Source organism: Nannobrachium achirus, assembly GCF_963921795.1.
Source record: "Nannobrachium achirus genome assembly, chromosome: 2".
NCBI classification, from domain to species: Eukaryota; Metazoa; Chordata; class Actinopteri; order Myctophiformes; family Myctophidae; genus Nannobrachium; species Nannobrachium achirus.
The window spans coordinates 54,667,682-54,690,551 of NC_137811.1; the positions used below are offsets into that span (position 1 = coordinate 54,667,682).

Genomic DNA, 22,870 nt, shown 5'->3' on the forward strand with positions numbered 1-22,870 from the left:
CAGCGCCAGAGACCATTGCCTTCATGTAATTAAATGGGTGGACAACATCTGAAGGCCTTAGCATCCTAAAATGGCCCGAGGACTCCAGCCAATCACACAATGAACTCAAGTTTGAAAGCTTTCTTATTCTGGTGTCATATTAGAGAATCTGAAGAGATTTTACTTGGCAAGAAGCACAATATTCGAAGAGCACAAAACATACAATAACCTTTTAGATGTCCTTGCTTCTTTAGGACAATGATCATCCAAAACTGAAAAGCAAAATGATAATTATGATGGCCAAGTACAATTTTAGAACAAGTGCATTGGTTTTAGACAATCTTTTGACACAGAACAGTTAGCACAATGCTTAATGGTGCTGAAATAGCTCGAGAGACCATATGTCATCTGTCTGTCAACTCGAACAAGCAAGATGTTGACAAAACCAACTTTCATAATGCTCAGGAGAGCTTTATAACAACTTAACATCTTCTCTTCTTCACAGCTTTTCAGTGCTACTGTAAGTGTGTAAGGTCCATTCTTTCACTACAAAGTCTCATAACGCTGCATCACAGCTGGCTTCTAGGAAGCAGAGATTCCCTCTCTTCTACTGGTTCAGTGGTTTAGGTCAGTGGTGAGTGGCCGAAGCTTGGTGTTGGGGGTCGGGGCGGTCTGCCTCGGCCGTGTCCGTCTGCGGCTCCTCACTCAGCTTGACGGCATGCAGAGCGTAGTTGATGGCCGTACTGTCTGTCCAGCTCCACTCTCCTGACACTGGGTTGTAGAGCATACCCCGCACAGACTGCACCGAAAAACCGTCTGTGAAGAGGAGAGGGGAGAGTGGAGAGAGAGAGAGAGAGAGAGAGAACAGGGTCGGCAGAAGGAAGGTGGGAGGGAAAAATAGATGCGAGGGAGGGACAGAGGGAATGTGAGTCACAGAAGAGAGAGAAAGTTAACATCGTGCTTCACTAAAGTTCACTCTGGTAGAAGTTTTTTTTTTTTCTCTCACCTTTTCATGATGAAAAACTAACAGTAACTTTGTGTTTGGTTTTTGAATTAGTCTCTTTATGAATAAGGATTGAGAGATAAAAATCATGCATTTGGATGCTAGCCTGCACAGTGGCTTTAGTTTAATGAAACACATTTTCTCCAGAATAACAGGTATAGTCAAAACAACCTCCACTATAACCTCAATAAAACAAAGTAAATGGTGTTTGTCTTTTGGGTGCCATGTCATTATTTCCACTCTCCATTACTCCACATCCTGTTGGTCTGACTGGCCCCATTATAACTAACCCTCTGCCTAACAATAACCTAACAATCAGAAAAATGGGAAGTCGGAATTATGAACAGACCCCCATTCTGTAACCTCTGGAAATTCAAGACAAGCTTAATAGAGTAGTGTGGCTCTTTTACGTTTTTTGGCCCTGTCATTGCTAATTTATTTAAATGAGAAATAAATAGAGATGAAATTCTAAGCAAAGCTCAATGAATGATTTTCAACGTAAGAAACATGGTGCACCGTTTCTATTACAATACTATTGTGATAGAAACTAATATATACTGAATACAAATTTGTATTTCCTTTTGTCAATAATTCATTTACATACAGTTACAAAATTCGGCACAAAAATATATCAACGAGTTTACAAAATTCATTATCTTAATTTCCTTTCATGTCAAAACCCCAACCCCACCTAGTACAAAGATCTAACAATGCATGATTCTCTTCTCACAAATATTTGCATAACAAGCATGAACAAATAAATGACAGACTACTATTGAATCTGTCTTTAACCTTTTCTATCGTGGTCTGTAACAGCTCACTACAGCTTAAAAGCCTAGATAGAATATAGTAAGGGAAAGTTAGCCGAGTATTAAACCAATCTGGGAACTAAATCTAAATCAATATCTTTCTTCACAAATGTGTTCATAAAGGTGTCTACTATCACCAATGAACTTTCTCAATCACAACTCCCTTGGGGAACTTTGTGGGAACCAATCAAAGTCGGGGGTATCGGGATACCTGGGCCTGGGATTAAAGGGGATTACACACCTCACACGCACATATTGGCCATTTTTTATTTTTCCCCCTTTAATCCCAGGCCCTCGGGATACCCCCAACTTTGATTGGCTCCCACAAAGTTTCCGAAGGGAGTTGTGATTGAGAAAGTTCAGAGGTGATAGTAGACAACTTTATGAACACATTTGTGAAGAAAGATATTGATTTAGATTTAGTTCCCAGATTGGTTTAATACTCGGCTAACTTTCCCTTATTAATATCATATATGAACCCTGGCTCCCACCCTGCCAGTTCCCTCTTCCCTCTGGGAAAATATTCAGATCCATTAACACAAGACTAGATTCTAAAAGCAACCTTTAGAGTCTGTGCTGTTCTTGACACCCACCTGAAACCACACACTTATCTCCCGTAAGCTAGGCCCATTACTCCCCACCACAAAGGGTATTAAAATCAATGCGGAGACCACCGTAGAAAGGTTAAGACAGGAGATTGAGTACCTCCATCTCCAGTATGTCCTGCTATCAGCAATGTGGATAGATCCCGCAGACCAGGAAGGCTTTGAGAGAGAGCGGACACTATACCACTCCCAACTCTAACTTAGCCTGGTATAACCAGCCTAGATACTAATGCAGCTAGCTACCTAACTGCAGTATCATCCCCTCCTTGTTTTAACATGGGTGGATGATGGTATAGCTGAGCTAGGCTAACTCTGACTATTGGTTCCTTTTGGTTCATGCTCTTGCTGATTTCAAAATCTTTCTTTTGGCAGGTTTTATTCATTTTATTATTTTAATCTTCCATTTTTTGTTTCCATTTTGTTCCATGCATTAATCATTTTTAATTTGGTTGCTGTTTTAAGTCTAAAGAAACGTTCTGAAAAACAATGTTAAGTGTGAAAATAAACCTTGAACCCTTAAATATGGCCAGTTTCTGCCTCAGTGTATATTAGGCTTAGGAGAAAAAACTAAAATACTGACACACATAAAAATGAAATGAAAAATGTATTGCTCGTGAATAGAGAAGGATCATCATGCATCATCTTGCAGAGCAGGGGTGTGCAACTTTGATGATGGAGAGGGCCACTATTATTTTCACACTCCAGTCCAGAGGGCCACAATGCATAATAAAGGCAAACATATCAAAAATAGCCGATCTACAAGCTCAAAACACGTCGCACTGTGACGCGTTTTGAGCTTGTAGATCTGCTATTTTTTGATAATTTTGAATTGGAATCCTGAATTATTTTTCGCTATTCTTGAATTGGAATCCTGAAAAGTAAACATTTTATTTAATTTCAAATGCATTTAATTGTTCTTATGTTAAATTTATGAACTTAAATACATTGGCAATAAGAAATACTAGTAGTAGTAGTCATTAAGCTACTAATATAGACTGAAGTAGTCTAATTAAAGCAGGTCATGTTTGCATGTTTGGAATGGTAACAGCTGAAATCAATAATATACTATTATAGTATTACGATATTAACCTGAGGGCTAGCATTAACTCATACCCTGCCAAAAAAGACGTTTTCTATAATAAAAACGTCTTTTTAACTATGGACCTCCCTGCCAGACGTCTTCTGGACGTCCTTTTTTTTTTTTTTTTATAAAAACAATATATTTTTTTTGGGAAATCTTTTTTTGAAAAAATAAATAAATTTGGACCTCCAACAGTGTACTAGCCATGATCGCGATCGCGAAATTGCATGTTTAACCCCCATACCAACCCCATCTTTCAAACATGGCAGCCATGTTTGTTTACATTTGAAGAAAACATAAGGGCTGCCTTCTCCTGAATGCCTGAACGGATTTCCAAGCGGATTTTTTTGTTTGAAAGCTGTGAAAAGCATGCACACATGCATAGTGCATGATCTGTGCACGAATGTGTGCACCAGCGTGCCGTGCACACTATTTTCTTAACCCTTTGTTGGCGAACCGGCAATATAAGAGGTCCCACTTTAAATATGGCACGAAGAAGTTAAGTGAAGGTGGGGGACGCATGTGGCCCTTGGGCCGCCAGTTGCCCATGTATGTTGTAGAGGTATATGAGAAAGAGGAGGTCTGAGAAGGAAGGATGGGGTTGTGATGAGAAACCAGACTTACTGGACTCCAGCAGGCGCTCCAGCTCCTCAGGGCTGACAAACTTTTCCCAGTCGTGTGTCCCCATGGGAACAATGCGCAGCAGCTGTTCTGCTGCTACAATAGCCAGTGCATAGGACAGGTTGGTCTTATTGATGGTGGTGATGAAAAGCGAACCGCCCGGCTGTAAGCGCACATCCACACACACATTTCAGATTGGAAAATGTGAAGGGAAAAAAATAATAATTATATATATATATATAATAATTATATATCGCGCGCACACACACACACACACACACACACACACACACACACACACACACACACACACACACACACACACACACACACACACACACACACACACACACACACACACACACACACACACACACACACACACACACACACACACGATCAAAAGGTACTAATGGTTTTCCAAGAGTTGCTCCCTCAAGAGTCCATATACTGTATGTGGCTTTTACCTCTAGAGGGCGAAGTGTGGGCAAAATATAACAAGGAAAACCTCACCACGACTCATAATTATGTATATGCATACGATCGCATAATGCGAAATAAAGTTACCACATCGTTGTCAGGTAGAAACCTTGTATCTCCATATTTCAGTATCTCAGCTGTTTTTTCATTAATTCATTCCCACCTTTGACATACAAGTGTCACACAAAAGTACTGCAAATAGCAGATCTACAAGCTCAAAACGTGTCACGATCGATTTTCAACATTTTAATTAAGAATAAATAATTAAAAAAGGAACGGTTTTGGACATACTAAGGTGTCCACCCGACACCTTTGACATGCATGCAAATATGCACAAACAAAATCCTTCCGCAAGCTGTCTGAGAACAGACCACAAAGTGTGTACTTACAGTGATTGAGTGAAAGCTGAAGTGGTCCTGTTACCCACCTTGAGCACATGGCTGCAGCAGTAAGCGAATGTTTCCAGGTCGGCCAGATGTTCCACCACCTCCGAGGCCACCACAGCATCAAACTCGTCATCCTCCTCCCCTTCACCGGTGAGGTCTTCCAGAGTGCAGGCCTGGTACTGGACCCGGTCACGGAGGTCCGGGTCGCGGGACGAGTGGAGCCTCGCCGTGCCAATGCTGTCCTCTACGGGATCAATGCCTAACACACGGGCACCCAGACGACCCAGGGGCTGGTGTTGGAAAGAGAGGTAAGGGGTGCGAAGAGGAGAGACATTCTTAGAGGAACAAACATAATTGTTTTAACAAAGTATTTTTTTATTTTTTTACATCTTACATCTCTACAATGTGACTGACTGGTTAAATTTGCCATAGCTCACTCTTTGCAATTTCATTATTGTACATGACATTTGTACATTCATTGCAATGTTCATGCTGAAACAATACTGTATATTGTGCCAAATTAGCACAGATGTACTGTACAGTACATAAAACTGGTAGAGCTGGCTTGTGAAATTCAGTGCCCTCTGCTGGAGAACTGCTGTGAATACACAACAAAACACATGTGTGGTGGGAGGGAGGGAGGGTGTGTGTGTGTGTGTGTGTGTGTGTGTGTGTGTGTGTGTAGTTGGTTTGTCGCCTAAAGGCGAATTTCCATTCTCCCACAGTTGATTTCTTCCGAGGGGAATAGTCATAGGGGCAGTATTTTGAAAGACACACAGAATTCAAATGCTCACCGACATTGCATGTGTGTGTCTATGTGAGAATGAGAGAGACGGAGAGAAAAGAATCTCTGTCTATATGCGTTTTGGGCACACGTCTGTGCGCATGGATAAATGTGCCAGTGTGTGCAACAGAGACATCTCATACAAGACCTGATTTTGTCTACTCGGATCACACCAGACTGCTGGTATTTGTTCACTTCAAATGAAGGCCGAGACAAGAGCCCTGTCCTCTGACATCTAACTATCAAAACCCACTAACAGATAAACAACCACCTGACTGTCTTCTCCACCAAACCATGACCAGCCAAATCCACAAGACAGTGAAGACACAACGTGACTTCAGCTGACACTTACATACACTGTATGCTAAAGCACTGGTACACATGTGAAAGGGCTAGTATCAGAGCACAGTCAGCACACCACAAGCAGAATCGTATTCATACAGATTACGATTCTGCAAGGGACCACAGACATCTGATTTGAACAGCAGCAATTCAAACAATTGGCGGACCTCATGGCGGGTGCGTCAAACAAGGCTGATGTCCATGGGCTTTCCACACACAGGCAGGCACTAAGTTGAGTGAGAGTTGTGTGGGGGAGGCGGGGGGCAGAGACAGCACAATGCATTCCGGATGGAAGTCTAGTGGTTTGAAGTCTAGTGAGAGTCCTGTGGTTGCACAGAGCACCATCCAACAAGCACACAACACGCACTAGACTTCAAACCACTAGACTTCCATCCGGAATGCATTGTGCTGTCTCTGCCCCCCGCCTCCCCCACACAACTCTCACACAACTTAGTGCGTTCCAGTGAGAGTGCAGCCATGAGATTCACAACTGGCTTATAGCCTGTATATTTATTTAGGACACACACACACACACACACACACACACACACACACACACACACACACACACACACACACACACACACACACACACACACACACACACACACACACACACACACACACACACACACACACACACACACACACACACACACACACACACACACACACACACACACACACACACACACACTTACCTCTGTGAGCAGGCCACCTCCACAGCCAACATCTAGGATCTTCAGTCCTGCGAGGGGGTTCCCTGGCTTCCCTCCATGCACATTGAACAGATTGTCCCTGAGCACATGGACAAGACATAAGTCACATTTAAAGCCTCCTTCCACAGCACCATCTCACCAGTCAAATATTTTAGGAGGATATAATGCAGGCTTAGGACAGGGAATGTAATCTTAAAGGGAAATTAAAAACACCTTAAATATTGTATTTCGTCTAGAAATAGCTAATCTTTTACTCAATAGGGGAAATACCTGTCGCAAGTTGATGATGTCATAAAACCATGTGTGGTCTATCCCTATGGAATTTATGGCATATGCATGTGAAAATAAAAACAAACATAATACTTCCTATGGTTAATATGAGCATTAAATCAATATTTCAAATGTGTGTGTGTTGTTTTTCTTTTGCACATGCAAGGGATAGACCACACATGGTTTTATGACATCATCAACTTGTGACAGGCATTTCCCCTATTGAGTGAAAGATTAGCTATTTCTCATGGGGCTCTTTGGGATAAGAATGTTGTTGGTTGGTTCCCCCAGAAAATCCCGACTTCACCCTGTGACACCCACCTTTCACTGTCACAACCAAGTCACCATCGTCCTAAACAATGCTCAACATCAATTATCCTCTGGAGGCTAGCTGCCAATTCCCTCTTAGACCATTTGTTTATCTCTCCACCTCCTCTCTTTTTTTCACTCCCTTCCCAAGCTATCTGACAGCTGTCTCCCTTAGGCACAAGGCACACATAGGAGGCAGAGATCCGTCCATATACAGTATGTCCCTCATTAAAGTCCAGCTGTGGTGCAATAATGTTGGCACAAGCAGTGAGGCAGCCAAGTTCATAAGCAGATTGTCCAAGACTGACTGATAGACTACTGCTGCCCCAACACTTGTGTAATGGTATGTCCCCCGATAACAATCCACTAAACATGGAAATTAACTACTCAATCTAGTCTGAATAAAGTTTAAATAAAAATACGTCATGAGATTTAAAAGGTACACTGGGGAGCACAAGCAGTTATAACAAAATATGATAAAGCAGCAACAAGGGCAGTGTGTTGTCACATTGCCTCATTTAAACACAGCCAGAGGGCAGAGTGGTATCAGACCCATCCTGTGCCAGATTCAACCTACAGTGGCAGTAGATGTCACACTGCTACTGTAAGGACTCGTCATCTCTGAGACGACAGAGGGGGAAGGGGAGAAAGATGACCGGCTACACACACATACATGGATAATGCAATGATCTTCAATAGCAAAACGTATCAATCAAAATATTATCCCCCCAACCAGCTCCCCAAAACATGCACACGTAGAGTACATAGAGCTGTTTCCAGTGAGAATTCACTTGCTTATTATTGGTTGGGAATGTGTTCCGAGTGTATATGCTGGCATATCATTTTGTTCTACTCCCTTCAGTTCCTTCAGTTCCTTGGCATGTGTTTGGCCACGGTACACTCCCCTTCTGGACATTTCTTGAGTAATCAACCTGATAGTTGATCGTTGACCTGATAGTGAATATATGCATGCACTAGGGATGGGACGATACGCAATATTATCGTTTCTCGCGATAAAAAAAACACTCATGATAATCGTATCGTGGAGATTTAATTCATCGTGATATTGTCCTCCGTCATGCACTGGGATCAATTCACTTTTTATTTGCAGAGCTGCATATCCAGTACCACTTAAACCCTCTATAATTGGTAAAAGGTACTTATAATATACGTACTTGATACAGTATTTTTTTCACTCTCTATCAAATGTCTTTGCCAAAAAATAGCCGAGCTTGTAGATCTGCTATTTTTTGGCAAATGTTCCGCCCAGGATAATGGATTTTGATTATCGCGATAATATCGTAAATCGTAAATTTCTTTTGGCACAATAATCGTGATATGACATTTTCATATCGTCCCATCCCTAGCATGCACTCTAATAGCCTCTACACACCGTATAAAGGGCACTCTCAAGTCATTCATGGCATGCAGAGCAGCAAATTCTCCTTGTTCATCCCACCACTTGCTGGCCAGGGACTGGAACCTCTTCAGCTCATTGGGGTCCACTGTGGTTTGGGAGGCTGATCGCACACTTGAGAAGATAAACAATTTAATTATAAAAGGGAAATATTAGTGATTCACAGTAAATAGCCTGTGTTGATGTATCCATTTGCCATAATGACATTCCATTATCATGTGGCAAACCCATGCTAGTCTCAGTAACAAAAGGTACGTGAAACAGGAAGAGTGGGCACCTCAATGTAAAATTGGTCATTTGGTCCAAAAAATGTAATATTTGGAAAATGGAATGGAAAATTAGGATAAGAAAATGCTTGAACATTTGACAATTACTACACAACCCGTATAGCCTGTCATTTTGGGCATATACCATAAACAAGAAATGTAAGGGTTAATTTAAGTCAGTGGTTCTCAACCTGTGGGGCAAAATTATTTTGGGGGGTCCCCAGATGATTAGATTAATGTGCAATATTTGTTTTATCACTCAACAGTAAACAAACCAACATATTAATGTTTAAGTGTATAGGGTATAAGCTATGAACATTTCTAAAGTGACAATGTAAAGTCTTTTTAATACCTCTAAAATGTCAAATATTAGAGGCATAAATTTTGAAAATAGCAGATTTACATGCTCACGACTCGCGTTGTGAGCATGTAGATCTGCTATTTTTACAATAGAACAGTGTTAAACAAAATGTAATGCCTCAGCTCATTTATTTTGGGGGTCGTGGCCTGAAAAGGTTGAGAACCACTGCTTTACACATGACATGAAGTCAAGACCTCTTTTTTGGGGGGGCAAAATAATTTATTTTACATCGAGCCGACCACTCTTCTTGTAATGTGTGGAAACACTAGTAAAGGTGCCTTGTTTTTGGTTGTATGTTTATTAATGGATGGGTTTGAATCTGAAGGTAAATAGTAGTGGCATGATTGTACTGCCATCATGAAAACTATACAATATCCTCTGATTGATCGATAAGGGTCTATCAATTTAATATTATACCTATAATCTAAATGATAAGCAAGCCTCAAACCTACCTGACATGACAGTGCAGGGCATTTTGATGGACATCCACACAAGTGGTCCTCTGCAACAGCTGTGTGCGGTGTTTACACACAGAGCTCCAGCTGAATACACTCCGTCCTGAAGGACTCTTCAGCTGCAGCACATTCTTCACGTTTGCTTTTGGACGAGTGCAAACTAGTCCAAGCATTAGATTCCCAAACTTCTTGGAATACATGTTGATAAACGTGAAATGTTTGCGTTTACGCGCAAGTGTTTAGCCATAAGAGTATGGTTAGCCCTAGCCAGATAGCAAAAGTGACCGTAACGGACCGTAACTTCCACACGCTTCTTGGGCTTAATGGGCTCGGGTAGAAACGTCCCTCTCCTTATAGTTCCTAGTACTGTTCAGAACAGGACGCAACCGACGCATTGATTGATTTTTTATTGATTGAAGAATTTATTAGGAGTTTGCAATAGAAAAAAGTACAGTTTCATGACAGTACAAATCACTGGTACAAGGTCAACTAAAATGAGATCCTAGAGAGCCGAGGCTTATTTCCACGGGAACCACACTTTAAGTATCTCATATAACATTGAAAGACAGACGGATAGAACATAGTACTTTTATCTAGGTCAGGATAATATCAGTTTCAAAAGCATAACATCAAATACAAAGGCAGAAAAAGGGTGGGGGGGGGGGCATGGGGGCTTAGTCTATTTAGTCACGGGTAGCAGCCGCCTGAAGGTGACTTTTCATACCAATTTTGAAGGAGGCTAGGGATTTGCTCTCCTTTAAGGCTTGAGGAGAACGAGTTAGAGCCTTGTTTAGTGTTAAATCTACGTTGAGACGGTTGCCTCCGCGATTTGGTCAAATGCTCCCAGCATACATTCAGAGATTGTGGAATAGAATGACCGATGCGATGGGCCTTAGTTTAAGTCATAAATATAAAAACACAAAATAAATGTAATAGATTTAATTGATCTCATTTTATCTTTCGGAAATAAAAAACATGTGTAATATGTATTTTTGTCTTCTAGGTTAGCGTTTAATATCCTTTTCACCAGAATGACCGGTGCCATAGGCCTTAATTTAATAAACATAAAAACAAAATAAATGTAATAGATTTCATTGATCTCATTTTATCTTTCAGAAATAAAAAACATATACCATGTAATATTTATTTTTATGTTATCTAGGTTAGCCAAATGGTTGTTCTTACAGTTAATTCCACAGCCAGTCCAAGGACATCATACCTGTGGTTCAATCAGCATCGATTTCATCCTCCAGTCCAAAGATCCCATAAACAGTGAAAGTTACAGGTCCTTTAGTTGAAATATATCACAAATCCATGTGCAAGCTAAAGTTGATGCTTTGTGAATACAGACATTTCTAAGTCTTGTTGGAATATTCAAAAGATATTTGTTTATAGTATTCAAATCATCATAGAGGCACAAACTGTACTATCAAATGTTGCTCAAAATACTTATTTATATTCCAAGGGCACGTGCCCTTGGAATATAAATAAGTATTTTGAGCAACATTTGATAGTTTGATATTGATTGTTATTTATGTTATTTACGTGAAAATTGATTAGTAGCACACTGCAGACAAATTAGTAGCAATTCCTTATTTTGAACTTTTATAGCAAGCATCATGAAAGAAAAAAGCCATGGTACAATCAGTTTATTGGACAATTTACACGATTTGGATACGGTCACTCCTGTTATGGGTTTTAAAACGATACAACTTCAGAGCTTTAAATGTCCACAAATGTTACAAGCAAAAAAAGAAAGAAACAAAAAACAACTAGCATTCAAAGTGTCCTTTCTTTCCGCAGTATTCCGTTTTAAAAAATAACATATTTACAAAGATGAACAGGGGAGAGGGGGAGTACGGGGGTAGGAGTGGCATTTTCACCTACACCGTTGCCTCTATAATGAGACAAGCCTGTTTAAACTCATGGAATTTAAAAAGCGCACAGTTCAGGAGGCACTCCGTGCTCCTCAGCGCCTGCTGCGGCGGGAAGCAGACGTGGACCTGAAAGAGAGTCGTTGGACAAACTTTAGTAATGCACTAGTTACAACTAGCCACGCAGACACAAACACATGCATACAAGCGGTCTCCCCCCCGCATCCACCCCCCAACACACAAACCTAGTTCATTAGTACTTGTGGATAATTAACGCAGCCAAAGCACTTATAAACAGTGCTAGTAATATTCCTTGGCAGATATCCATGATTTATGTTCATTATTTAAACATTTAAATAATGTCCACTGCAGGCAGCCAGATAAACATAAACACATATGTAATGAACTAAAACCGAAGGCTCCACAAAGGCAATAAACTGATTATGATTTTTTTAGGGTAAGAAATCATGTATACAACCTCTCATGTATACAAAATATATTAACATCAGACTTGAGACCTAATAATGCTTATCTAATTGTTAGAGGAAATAGCTGTAATTGCATTTAATATAAGATATGGATAAGCTGCATGAAATTACATCTTTCCTTGGGTTTTAGAATTCATTATAAGCTAGAATTTCTCTAATCAATCATACAGAGACATACACCAATTACATTATACTACAGAAAAAGAAAGAGAAAAGAACGAATACTACCTTGATCGTGACTTAGACTTGTGTTTGCGGCTTGCCTTCTTACCAGACTTGTGAGATTTTTCCGTGGATCTTGAACGACTACGTTTTGATTTCTTAGATTTCTTTTCCTTGCTAACTTCAGGGGTTGGGGATCTACTAGATTCAGAATCGGAGCGCTTCTTGCTAGATTTGGCGGAGCCCTTCCTGCTGGCCTTGCTGTCCTGTCTGGAGTGCTTGTCACTCTGAGAGTCTGTGTGAGAGTCGCTCTCTTTCCTCTTCTTTGACTTGCCATTCTCCTCGGCCACAGCACTGCTTCCCTTCTCCTTTTCCCTCTCCCTTTCTTTCTCTTTAGGTTTTGCCTTGTCTTTCTTCTTATCAGACTCTTTCTCCTTCTCCCTCTCCCTGTCTTTATCCTTCTTTTTCTTCTCTTTGTCGTGGCTGCGGCTCCGGTCTTTCCTCCTCTCTCTGTCCTTGCTGGAGACCCTCTGCTTGTGTTTGCTAGTCCGACTATGACTGCTGTCCCTCCGTTCCCTACTCCTCTTCCTCTCCCGGTCTCTCTCTCTGCTGCGGCTACGGCTCTCTCTGGCCCTGCCCCTGTCCCTGGATCTACTCCTGTGGTTCCTACGTTCCCTGGAAACGCTGCGGCCGTTCTTGTGCCGTCCAGAGCGTTCCACGCTGCTGCGCCTTCTGTCCCTGACCTTCTCACTACGGTCGCTGTGGCGCCTGTGAGAGCTGCGGCTGCGACTACGCCGGCCGCGAGCCTTGTGGGAGGATGAGCGACTGCGCCTCCTCTTCCTGCGTGGAGTAGAGGACCGAGACGAGCTACGGGAGGAGCTTGAGGATGAGGAGGAAGGGGAAGAGGAGCGACTGGTGCTCCGACTTGAGCTGGACCGGGAACTACTGCTGTGGCCGTTGGCCGGGGACTCACTGCCACCTCGCCCTGCCTTGTCCTTCCCTCGCCCCGAGTGCCGGCCCTCGCTGCCCTCCTTCTCGCTACGGGACCTACGCCTCTCTACCACAGGCTCCGCCTCCCTCTCCCTAGCTTCCTGTTTGTGTAAGCTCTCTGCCTGAACCTCGTCATAATCCCCACTTTCTCTGCTCAATCTCTCCTTCGACAGCTCTTCTGTGAACACAAGAAAACAAACTGGTTAGAGGCAAATATATACTGTCCAAAGTTACATTTAAAAGATTCTCATAATAGGAGGCATCACTGTGACTAAAAGGTACATTTCCAGTTTTATTTTGGTAATATTTTCCCCTATTTTATGTTGGTTGTGTCTGCATTTCCACTTAATTTTAAGTGCATTGTTTTGCATTTGTATGAAATGAGCTATGTAAATCAAGTTTAAATTGAACGACTTGATATCAATCCATTGAACATGCTGAGAAACCAACATCCAACTCTCACCACGTGCAAGCATCGAAGCCTCCTGGGCTTGTCTCTCTTGTAGCTGCTGCATCTCCCTCTCTTTACGGCGGAAGGCATCCTGCTTCTCACGGATGCGGTGATGCAACTCCTCCTCGTCTGTATCGGACGACTCAGACCCCCGGGCGCTATGGTCATCCTCATCCTCGCTCTCGTCTGAACCGTAATCACCAAGCCCGCCTGCCACAACAGAGCCCCCCGATTGAGATAAGAAGGGACCAAAATCATATACTCACATGCACGCTAATTACCCTCCCTCTCAAACAGAGCTGTGCATATTTCTAATTCATCAACCCTAAAAATAGACATCTACTTCCCAATATTTCTATAAGAGAGCATGCTTCTATCAGTCAAGTCCAAAAACCCAGCGGAATCATTGACGTTGTCAACTCTGCCCCAATCTACCAAACTACAGCTGCAACGCTAATTTTCAACCATTCTTACCCACCCACCCATTGTCCAACCCTCGTGCCCTTCCCAGTAAAAGAAATGGGATACTCACTGAGACCAGTCAGAGAAGCCAATGCACTTGACCGTGCCAGCTGTTTTGCAGGAGCTTTGATTCACATCAACAACAGGAACAACATGTTAAAACACATACAGCCACCACTTTCTCAAAGGCAAGAGAGTCGCTAGAGTAGGGGGTCACAGACAACGCACTATTCACAAGAGCTGTCTTTGATAACAAGAGAAAAAAATGGAGAGAAGAGAGAGAGTTAACAAACAAGCGGTTTGCCACACAATCCAAGTCAAACAGTCGGACAGGAGGGATAGAAACCACTCTGTACTAATGCACTGTCACTTCAACGGAGCAAGAACCTGTGTGTCTATAGGCGGTAGGTGATCATACAGTCCCTGGTGAGATGCTGGTAAGACTTACAGCCAGTCAACTGGTCCCATAAAGCCAAGGAACCAAAAGGACCTTTTCCCCCTTTTTTTCATTGTGCTCTTAAAAACACCCTGCTCTGCTCTTTCCTTCCGATGCATTAGCAGAGAATGGTTGAGAAAGCATACCATAATTAGACATGATATTCCCAAGTGTGCCTCTCAATTAGCCTGGTTAACAGGTCACAATTGAGTCAATTTTAGAGACTAAGAAACACAGAATGGATTCTCTTCAGACTTAAACACAATGTCTTGGTGTCAGGCACAGATGATGGATGAGCTGGAGAAAACAAGAGCAGACCTTTGGTGGCCTTGCGGTGCGTCTCTCTGGCCACATGCTGGATCTCTTCATTTGTGACTTCTAGCAAGATTTCCGTTAGCAGCGTTTTAGTCAGGAACATCTGGTGGGGGTGGGGGGAAAGAGAGAAACTCAGCACAGTGCTTTTAATCATTCAAGGCAAAACAACGGCCACAACAAGTATAAAACAGGATGAGCCATTTGCTCAAAGACAGGGACACTGACCAGTTGGAACTCCCTTTCCTCCTCGGTCATCTCTGGTTCGCTGTCCTCCAAGGGAGGAGATGGGCTCCGGCTGGCAAACTCCTTCCTAAGGGAGGTCTTTTCCTCGTTTTCTTCTTCATTCCCCTCCTCATCGTCACTGTCCTATTGCAAAAAAAAAAAAAAAAAAAACATTCAATGAAATATGTAGGCACACAGAATTTGTAAAAGTAAGTAGCTATAGTGACATAAATACTGGATGGCCTTGGGTAACTTACAAATTTACTCCTGCGGGGTACACGGGGCTCACCCCCTCCATCATCCTCATCATCCTGCTCATCGAGGCCTTCATCTTTCCCCGATATGATGCGTTCCTTCGCCATTCTTTCTTGCTCAAGTTTCTTCTGCTTCTCTCTGTCCATTTTCTCAAGGCCCTCTCGTATCCATGCAGGCAGTGTGCGCCTTTTCACAGCATCTGAACTCAAAAGTAAGAGATCTACATTTTGGTGTAGGGTTTAATTGTCAACACAGAGGAAAAGGTTTCTTATAGACTGCCACCTTTATTTAAACAATACGTTTTATCATGATGACCCACTTTCTAACCACCTGGATGTTTTCCCACCATGTTTACAGGTACTAGGATACCTACTTTTCATAATAACCACTTTCAAGCTGGCATTACAATTAGGGCTGGGACTGATTCATTTTGATTAATTAATTACAGAAAATTAACGGGATTAAAACAATTAACACATTTTAATCGCACTTAAGTTTTTGCACCACGAAACCTTCAGTGTCGAGCGTACCGATCATAGCGGTGCACCAACCAAGAGACGACAAAACCCAGTGCATGCAATGGGAGAAGAAGCCGATGAGAGCGCTTTGCTTGGCCCAGTGGATGCGAAATTTAGATTTAAAAACGTACTCATTGATTCACTCGTATACCAACATCTGTTTTACTTTTTTTTTTAATGCTTCTCGGGTAAAATATGTATATTCGATTCCCAGCCCTAGTTACAATATTGGGCTTGTCATTATAGGATCAATATTTTATTCAAAAATAGAATTGCTGATCTACAAGCTCACATTGCTCTGAGTCTGCAATGTGTTCTGAACAAAAACATATATACAATTTAGGGAATTGCACGAGAAATAATTATTTAAGAGTTAAATGGTATTTCACTTTTAAACACTTCTGAGATCATTTTAACATCTACCCTGGCTATAGTGTGCTGTGTGTACCCAGGCCCCGACAGTTTTTAAGTTGCTTGTTTCAATATTTGATATTGAGTTGACCAGACCCACCCCCTTCTATATAAGCCCAATCAATTCATTTTAAACACACATTCCTAGTTCTGGTGACTGATATTGTCCTTCTAATTGTGTAATGTTTCTATTTCTTTATGTTCTAATATTAAAATAAAATAATAAAAGATTGTTATCATTTCCTCATGCATTACTAGTACAATCTCAGTCACCAGAACCACGACAGTGTGTTTTCAATTCATCCAACAAGGTTAACGTGGAGTCTGAAGTTGAATGGGCTTAAACAAAGAATTAAAGTGAAATACCAATGTAAGAATAACAAACCGAGTGGAAAAAACAGAAAGACAGTTACTATAGGCCATTACCCCGACGGTTAAAAGAGGGCACACTCACCTAGTGTTGCTGGGGCCTCCTGTTTGACAGGGAGCTGGATAGGGGATCTGGGCCGGTCCCTGAATCCAGGAGCTCTGTTGTCTCGTCTATTCTGACTGGGGATATTCTGCCAGTATGGGGGATGGAAGCCAGCGGGACCGGGGCCATAATTTGCAGCAGCGCCATGCTGTAGAATGGTAGAACACACATTTAAAGTTAACATTTAAACCAATAACACAACTGACCCTGCAAATTGCCACCTAATGGCATTTACAGGATTTGGTGATGTTGGCGTCTTTTCAAGAAGAAGTCAGGTAATATTTATCCAATCCACAATTGTCTTAAGAATTAAAATGTGACAAAGCAAAGATTAACTGATAAAAAATCATACCAAACCATGCTGGATCTTCAACAATCGAACATTCTCTGCAAGGCATCAAGAAAGCACTGACTGTTCTAGAAGGCGCCTAGATTCTGGCAATCAGCACAGTTTCTATGGATCCCACCTTCTCCTTTTACTTGGTCGGCACACTTAAAAACGCAAACCAACAAATCCTACTGTGACATCTGCATACCTGATAATCAAACTGGTTCATGGCCAAGGGGGCCATGGCGTAGCTGTCGGGCTGAGCCCCATACCCATGGCTGTTCGGGGGGTAAACCCCATGGAGGGTGTCAGCGGTGAAATCTATGCTGTCCTGGCTGTTGCTGTCCTCGTTGGGGTTCACCACATCCATCGGTACCGACGCAGGTGGGATCCAGGCCTGGTCCGGGGGAGGTGGAGGCGGCGGTTGGCCGTGCATTCCCCATTCTGTGGATGATGGACGAAAGCCAAAATTTGTCAAAAGGCTCATTCATGTTTTTCCGTGAGAACGGAAGTTCAAGTTAATAATACTGAATGTCATTGGAAGTAAGAATGCTGCCGAACAAGCCTCGGATCAAGACTATCACAGATGTATTTTATCGAGTCCGACCTTTACTTTAGTAAAAAGAAAATCAGTCTGTCAGAAGTTCCCTGTATTCCTCAGTGGGTGGTAGTGGCGGGGCGCATCAGGTGAAAGCCGGCATTATTCTCGATGTAAACAGAATGTAAACAACAAAATAAAATGGCCTTCAGGTACATACAGGATTAAGACGCATATCGAAAAATATGGACCAATACAGTGCACACAGGTTCCTAATGTCGAGTTAATCAACCGCCACAAAACCCCACGAAGAAGAAGAATGTCGAGTTAACATCCACAGGATCAGCTTTTTTTGTACGTGTATGTACAGTGCTTTCTAATACAAGCTTTCTGTGTGGATGTCCTCACTATTGGGGGGTAGAGAGAGACCAACACTAAAGCAAACATCAACATCTATGATAGTCTCTTGATCCAAGGCTATTATTGCCTAACAAATGATTTCGGTTGTTGATTTAAGCCTGATTTACACTGCAGCCAAATCCAGCCTGAATCTGATCTGTGTCACGTCCAGATTGGAATCTGATTGGTTTAAATGGTCACATGGTCATATGAAACCAATCAGATGTCAATCTGGAAGTGACACAGATCTGATTCAGGCTGAATTTGGCTCCAGTGTAAATCAGGCCTAGATATCTAAACCAGAGCGACTAATAGATCACTGTTTAATTTCTATATAATTGTGTACCAGGCTGCCACATTCTGCCAAAAGATGGGTCACCCGGGAAGGCTCCATGGTTGTTCTGTGGAACAGGGTCTAGGCCTGGGATATCTTGACCATTGGGTTGCAGGCTCTGCTGTTCAGGTCCCGTCGACTCCTTTTGTGCAATCCATGCCTGAGCCAGTGCAGCCCAGTCCACTTGACCTGGCGTAAGAGAAGTTAAGAAACATGTCGAACGGGTTTAGAACTGCAACTATTTTTGCTATTGTTATCAAAGGCTGGCTATGATGCCTCAAACCAGATCTGATTAAGGAGGGGAAAAGTATCTAACTCAGGGGTCTTCAACGTTTTCAGACCAAGGACCCCTTAGCTGAGAGAGAGATGAAGCTGGGACCCTCACTACTTAACCTAAAAAATTGTGTTGCAGATTTAAAATGTTCATGGATTTCTTATACAGCTTAGACTTGTTTGACAGCACTATCATCTGTTGGATAAATATATTCAACCACTCGAACTGTCAATACCTACTAGTCTGATCTTTTCCCTCTACACCAAACCGCAGAGCCAAAAAATAGCCGATCTACAATGTGAGCTTGTAGATTAGCTTTTTTTTTTTTTTTAGCTCATGTTCCACTAAGAATCAAGTGATTCATGTAAAAAAACATGATCCTATCACACAAAGATTTGGCGACACCACTGTAGTAACTCTGATGACCACTTAGGGGCCCCGGACGCCCTGTTGAAGACCTCTGATCTAACTGAAGTGAAATACGAGAGCGGATCTGATCTGTTATTCACACGGACCTGGATCTTGCTGGTGTGAAAAAGACTGCATCCACTGCTGCTGGCTGAGAGGCCACTGCGGCCAGGGATGTCCTCCTCCCTGGTCCCACATCTCTGTCTCTGCAGCCCTGCAAAAAAAACACACACACACACACACACACACACACACACACACACACAACAAAACAACACGGTCTTTATTTTTAACACACAACGTCGAAGCAAGAGTACAGCTGCCGCTAGATTTTGCAGCAGCTTTAACAACAACAACAACAAATGAAATCAAACAGAAATGTAGCCGACACTAGCCTAGCAGCTAACAGCTAACATTAGCAGCCATGTCCGTCAGCCTCTGAAACCCACTGTGGGAACCACCGCACGAAGCATTGGGTTAAATGTGGTTAAATGTTGATAATGTGTGCGTTCGCATTGGGCCTCCTGTAGACAAAATATCCGGGCCTCGAACCCGCTGTTTCCGACCTGGAAGGAAGGGGATGGCTAATCTAAATGCTAAAGCTACAGAATAAAACATCTCGCGTTGGTCTCAGCCAGCTAGCTTAAAGAGCTTGGAAGACCGATGTTCAACGACGACATGTTAAACGGCGTCACTTCTTACGAGGTTAGGAACAAAGTCAGGTTTAAATATTCCCTGTTATTCCCACCTTTTGGCTTTTGCGTCTTTCCCAGAAAGCAGCTTTCTTTCCACCGTTTTTCTGACTAGCAGTCAGACAATCAAAATGGCTTCAACAGGGAACTGGCCGCTAGCCACCACCACGGGCACGAGCTGCGAGACGACACGTGCGTGGTGTCGGGGGCGCGTTGTGCACGCGAGCCATGTTGGAGGCGTATGATTGGAGGAAGACTTTCTTTCTCTCACTCTTTTTTTAAACCATAAATAATACATCATGATTCGTGGTAAATAAATAGTAACAATACGGAAGAAAAATCACCTTCAAACACACTAACCTAATGGTTTGTTTGATTGATTGAAGACTTTATTAGAAGTTTGCATAGGAAAAGGTACAGTTCACTGGTACAAAGGTCTACTAAAAGGAGATCCTAGAAAAGACTACGTTTTTTCCACAGGAAACCATTTACGTATCTTTGATTTATCAAACTTTATTAAAACATTTCATGAGAGATCATGACATTGAGGGAGAAACCAAGATTAGGACACATATTTAACATATAACAAGAACAACAAAGACACAATCAGATAATCTGTTATAATAATGGAATGTCGGACTGGGATTGAGCAGTGTTTAGGCCTTAGGGCATTTCGTAGCTAAAATAGATAACAGTAGGCTACCTCAAACTGAGCTCAAACCGTTTCAACAAAACAGAAAAAAAACACGTGACCTACTGTAGCATATAAATTATGTTAAACGTCTGCGCGTGACATCACAGTAGCCTACTGTGTTTTATTTGTCTGTCATTCAATGTTATGAGTTTTCAATAAGCCCAAAAGCTTTCTTGAGATGTTTATCCATTGGCTTTTAGCTAATCTTGTATCAGTGAACTGTATAGGCCTTACTGTCATGAAACGGAACCTTTTCCTAAACCTCTAATAAAGGCTTCAATCAATCAATCAATCAATCAATCAAGTATAGCCTATGCATAAACCTCTTCAAACTAATACATCAAGTAAAGGCCAGCCCAGCCTACACCAATGCAACTCCTTGCAATTATGCCTAGGGTGATTCATACTCATAGTAGATGCAACTATGCCTAGGCCCTAGGGTGATTCATACTCATAGTAGATCGGGTGCAGGCAGCCAGTGTTGCAAGGTCTGGCCTTGTTGTTTTGTTGCAAGGAATTGCAACTATGTTGCATTAGTCATTAGTGTGGTCTGGCCTTAAAGGAGTAGTTCACCCCCAAAATGACTTTTTTTTTCTCCTGTTGATTACTCCATGCCATGGAGACTTGATTTCAATAATATGTTTTGTTTTTTGTCGCATTCCTAAGACAAAAATGTTATTACGAGAAATGTACCCCCATTGATTCTGGATAGGGACCCAAATGTATTCGGTCCCCATCCAGAATCAAAGGGGGGTAAATTTACAATAGGCTAATCACATTTTTGTCTTAGGAACGCAACAAATACAAAAAAATATTATTGAACTCAAGTGTCCATGGTGTGAGTAATCAACAGAAGAAAAGTCATTTTGGGGTGAACTACTCTTTTAAGTCTTCCAAAAAGAATGTCAAGGTCCCCTTTTACACAAATCCCTACCACTGAGGCCAAATCCACTAGTTACACTATTAGTTTACCTGGTTACACCCCGCCATTCCGAAACACCGCTATTCCGAACGTTGACTTCTAACCCTAACCCTACCCCTAACCCTAACCCTAACCCTAACCCTTACCCTAACCCTAACTAACCCTAACCCTACCCCTAACCCTAACCCTAACCCTAAACCTAACCCTAACCCTGCTTCGGAATAGCGGTGTTTCGGAATGGCGGACCGTTGCCAGTTTACCTCTAGTAAGATGCCTCATGGCGCATGCGACCTCGCCCTAAAATTCTTGGCCATCTGGGCAGTGATGTACTATATCGGACCATTTACCCATATATGGAGACCGGAGACCCCTGCATGATAGTCAACAATGTTATGTCAAAACATGCCCATATATGGGCATTACCATACTTTTGTGTATAGTAAAAAATGGATTGACTGATTGAATATTTTATTAGACAGAAATGTAGAACAGCACTTGGTACTAGGGTTTTCCGATTAATCGATTTTTAATCGAAATCGGGATTTTTTTTCCTTTGGACGATTTAAAAAATAAGAAATCGTAAAATAAATTTTCACTTTAATTATGGTAATTCTTACTCATTGGAGCCTTGCACGGGGCAAAAAGTGCACAGCCCGGTCCTCCTAAAGCAGGACGACAAGGTCCGACACCAAATTAATACTACTTTATCTCTGATGTGTAATTTCTTTGATGCACGTGCAGCGCACGTCAGACTGGGCAGGGCTCACCACATTAGATTTTGCTATTTGGCTATATAAAAAATTTAAAAAATAAAACAATAATAAAAAAAAATCATGTCCTTGCATTTTTTAAATGAAAACAACATAGTTGAAACAATGTATTATTCTTTTACCAAAAAATCGAAATCGGAATCGAAAATCGACTTTTCTGAGAAATAAATCGAGATTTTATTTTTAGGCCACATCGAACAACCCTACTTGGTACAATAACACATCAAAGCTAAAAGGGAAAAAAACAACAAATGTTTTGGGATGTCCAGTGGTTGATTTCATTAATAGGCCTAGGCCTATACAAGCTCTGAAGCTCATTCAAATGACTGAATGAGGTGAAGAATGACACTAAGGACAGAGCTTGTTGGTACCCAGAGGCAGTGCTGTAAAAAGTACTGGTAAATGTTATAAGTTAAAGTACAATGTAGAAATACTCAATTACAAAGTCTGAAATGTAAAATATACAAAAGTATTGGCAAAGTACCGAAGAATTCCCATTTCAAGATTTCAAAAGGTTACAATCTTTTGAAAATATACTATCTACAACCTGTGAGCTTGTAGATCTGCT

General features: G+C 41.9%; 2 protein-coding genes across 3 annotated transcripts; both read right to left on the bottom strand.

Moving 5' to 3' along the window:
* Positions 1 to 225: 225 nt before the first annotated feature.
* coq3 (coenzyme Q3 methyltransferase) lies at positions 226 to 10,244 on the bottom strand. Its single transcript, XM_080754263.1, has 6 exons — positions 9,885 to 10,244; positions 8,782 to 8,919; positions 6,792 to 6,888; positions 5,006 to 5,254; positions 4,102 to 4,261; positions 226 to 795 (listed from the first exon to the last, which is right to left on the bottom strand). The coding sequence occupies exons 1-6, from the start codon at positions 10,085 to 10,087 to the stop codon at positions 608 to 610; spliced, it is 1,035 nt and encodes a 344-aa protein (XP_080610389.1). The 5' UTR covers positions 10,088 to 10,244; the 3' UTR covers positions 226 to 607.
* A 1,277-nt stretch (positions 10,245 to 11,521) lies between these two features.
* Positions 11,522 to 20,086, bottom strand: pnisr (PNN-interacting serine/arginine-rich protein). Of its 2 annotated transcripts, none has more exons than XM_080754174.1 (12): positions 19,973 to 20,086; positions 19,332 to 19,438; positions 18,555 to 18,731; positions 17,480 to 17,715; positions 16,926 to 17,091; positions 15,545 to 15,741; positions 15,291 to 15,431; positions 15,069 to 15,168; positions 14,385 to 14,438; positions 13,865 to 14,062; positions 12,478 to 13,579; positions 11,522 to 11,890 (listed from the first exon to the last, which is right to left on the bottom strand). In XM_080754174.1, the coding sequence occupies exons 2-12, from the start codon at positions 19,420 to 19,422 to the stop codon at positions 11,857 to 11,859; spliced, it is 2,496 nt and encodes an 831-aa protein (XP_080610300.1). In that variant the 5' UTR covers positions 19,423 to 19,438; positions 19,973 to 20,086; the 3' UTR covers positions 11,522 to 11,856. The 2 variants fall into 2 exon arrangements, with proteins under 2 accessions (XP_080610300.1, XP_080610299.1); XM_080754173.1 differs by having other exon boundaries at positions 15,545 to 15,762.
* Positions 20,087 to 22,870: the final 2,784 nt, after the last annotated feature.

Excerpts from the sequence above, each read along its gene's own strand:
- coq3 (XM_080754263.1), bottom strand. The coding sequence starts at position 10,087 with ATGTATTCCAAGAAGTTTGGGAATCTAATGCTTGGACTAGTTTGCACT. Across the intron at positions 8,920-9,884 it reads GCCCTGCACTGTCATGTCAG|TGTGCGATCAGCCTCCCAAA; the intron begins GTAGGTTTGAGG and ends TATCTTCTCAAG. Across the intron at positions 4,262-5,005 it reads GCTGCAGCCATGTGCTCAAG|CCGGGCGGTTCGCTTTTCAT; the intron begins GTGGGTAACAGG and ends GTGCGCTTACAG.
- pnisr (XM_080754173.1), bottom strand. The coding sequence starts at position 19,422 with ATGTGGGACCAGGGAGGAGGACATCCCTGGCCGCAGTGGCCTCTCAGC. Across the intron at positions 17,092-17,479 it reads TGAACCAGTTTGATTATCAG|CATGGCGCTGCTGCAAATTA; the intron begins GTATGCAGATGT and ends ACCATTCTACAG. Across the intron at positions 15,169-15,290 it reads AGGAAAGGGAGTTCCAACTG|ATGTTCCTGACTAAAACGCT; the intron begins GTCAGTGTCCCT and ends CACCCCCACCAG.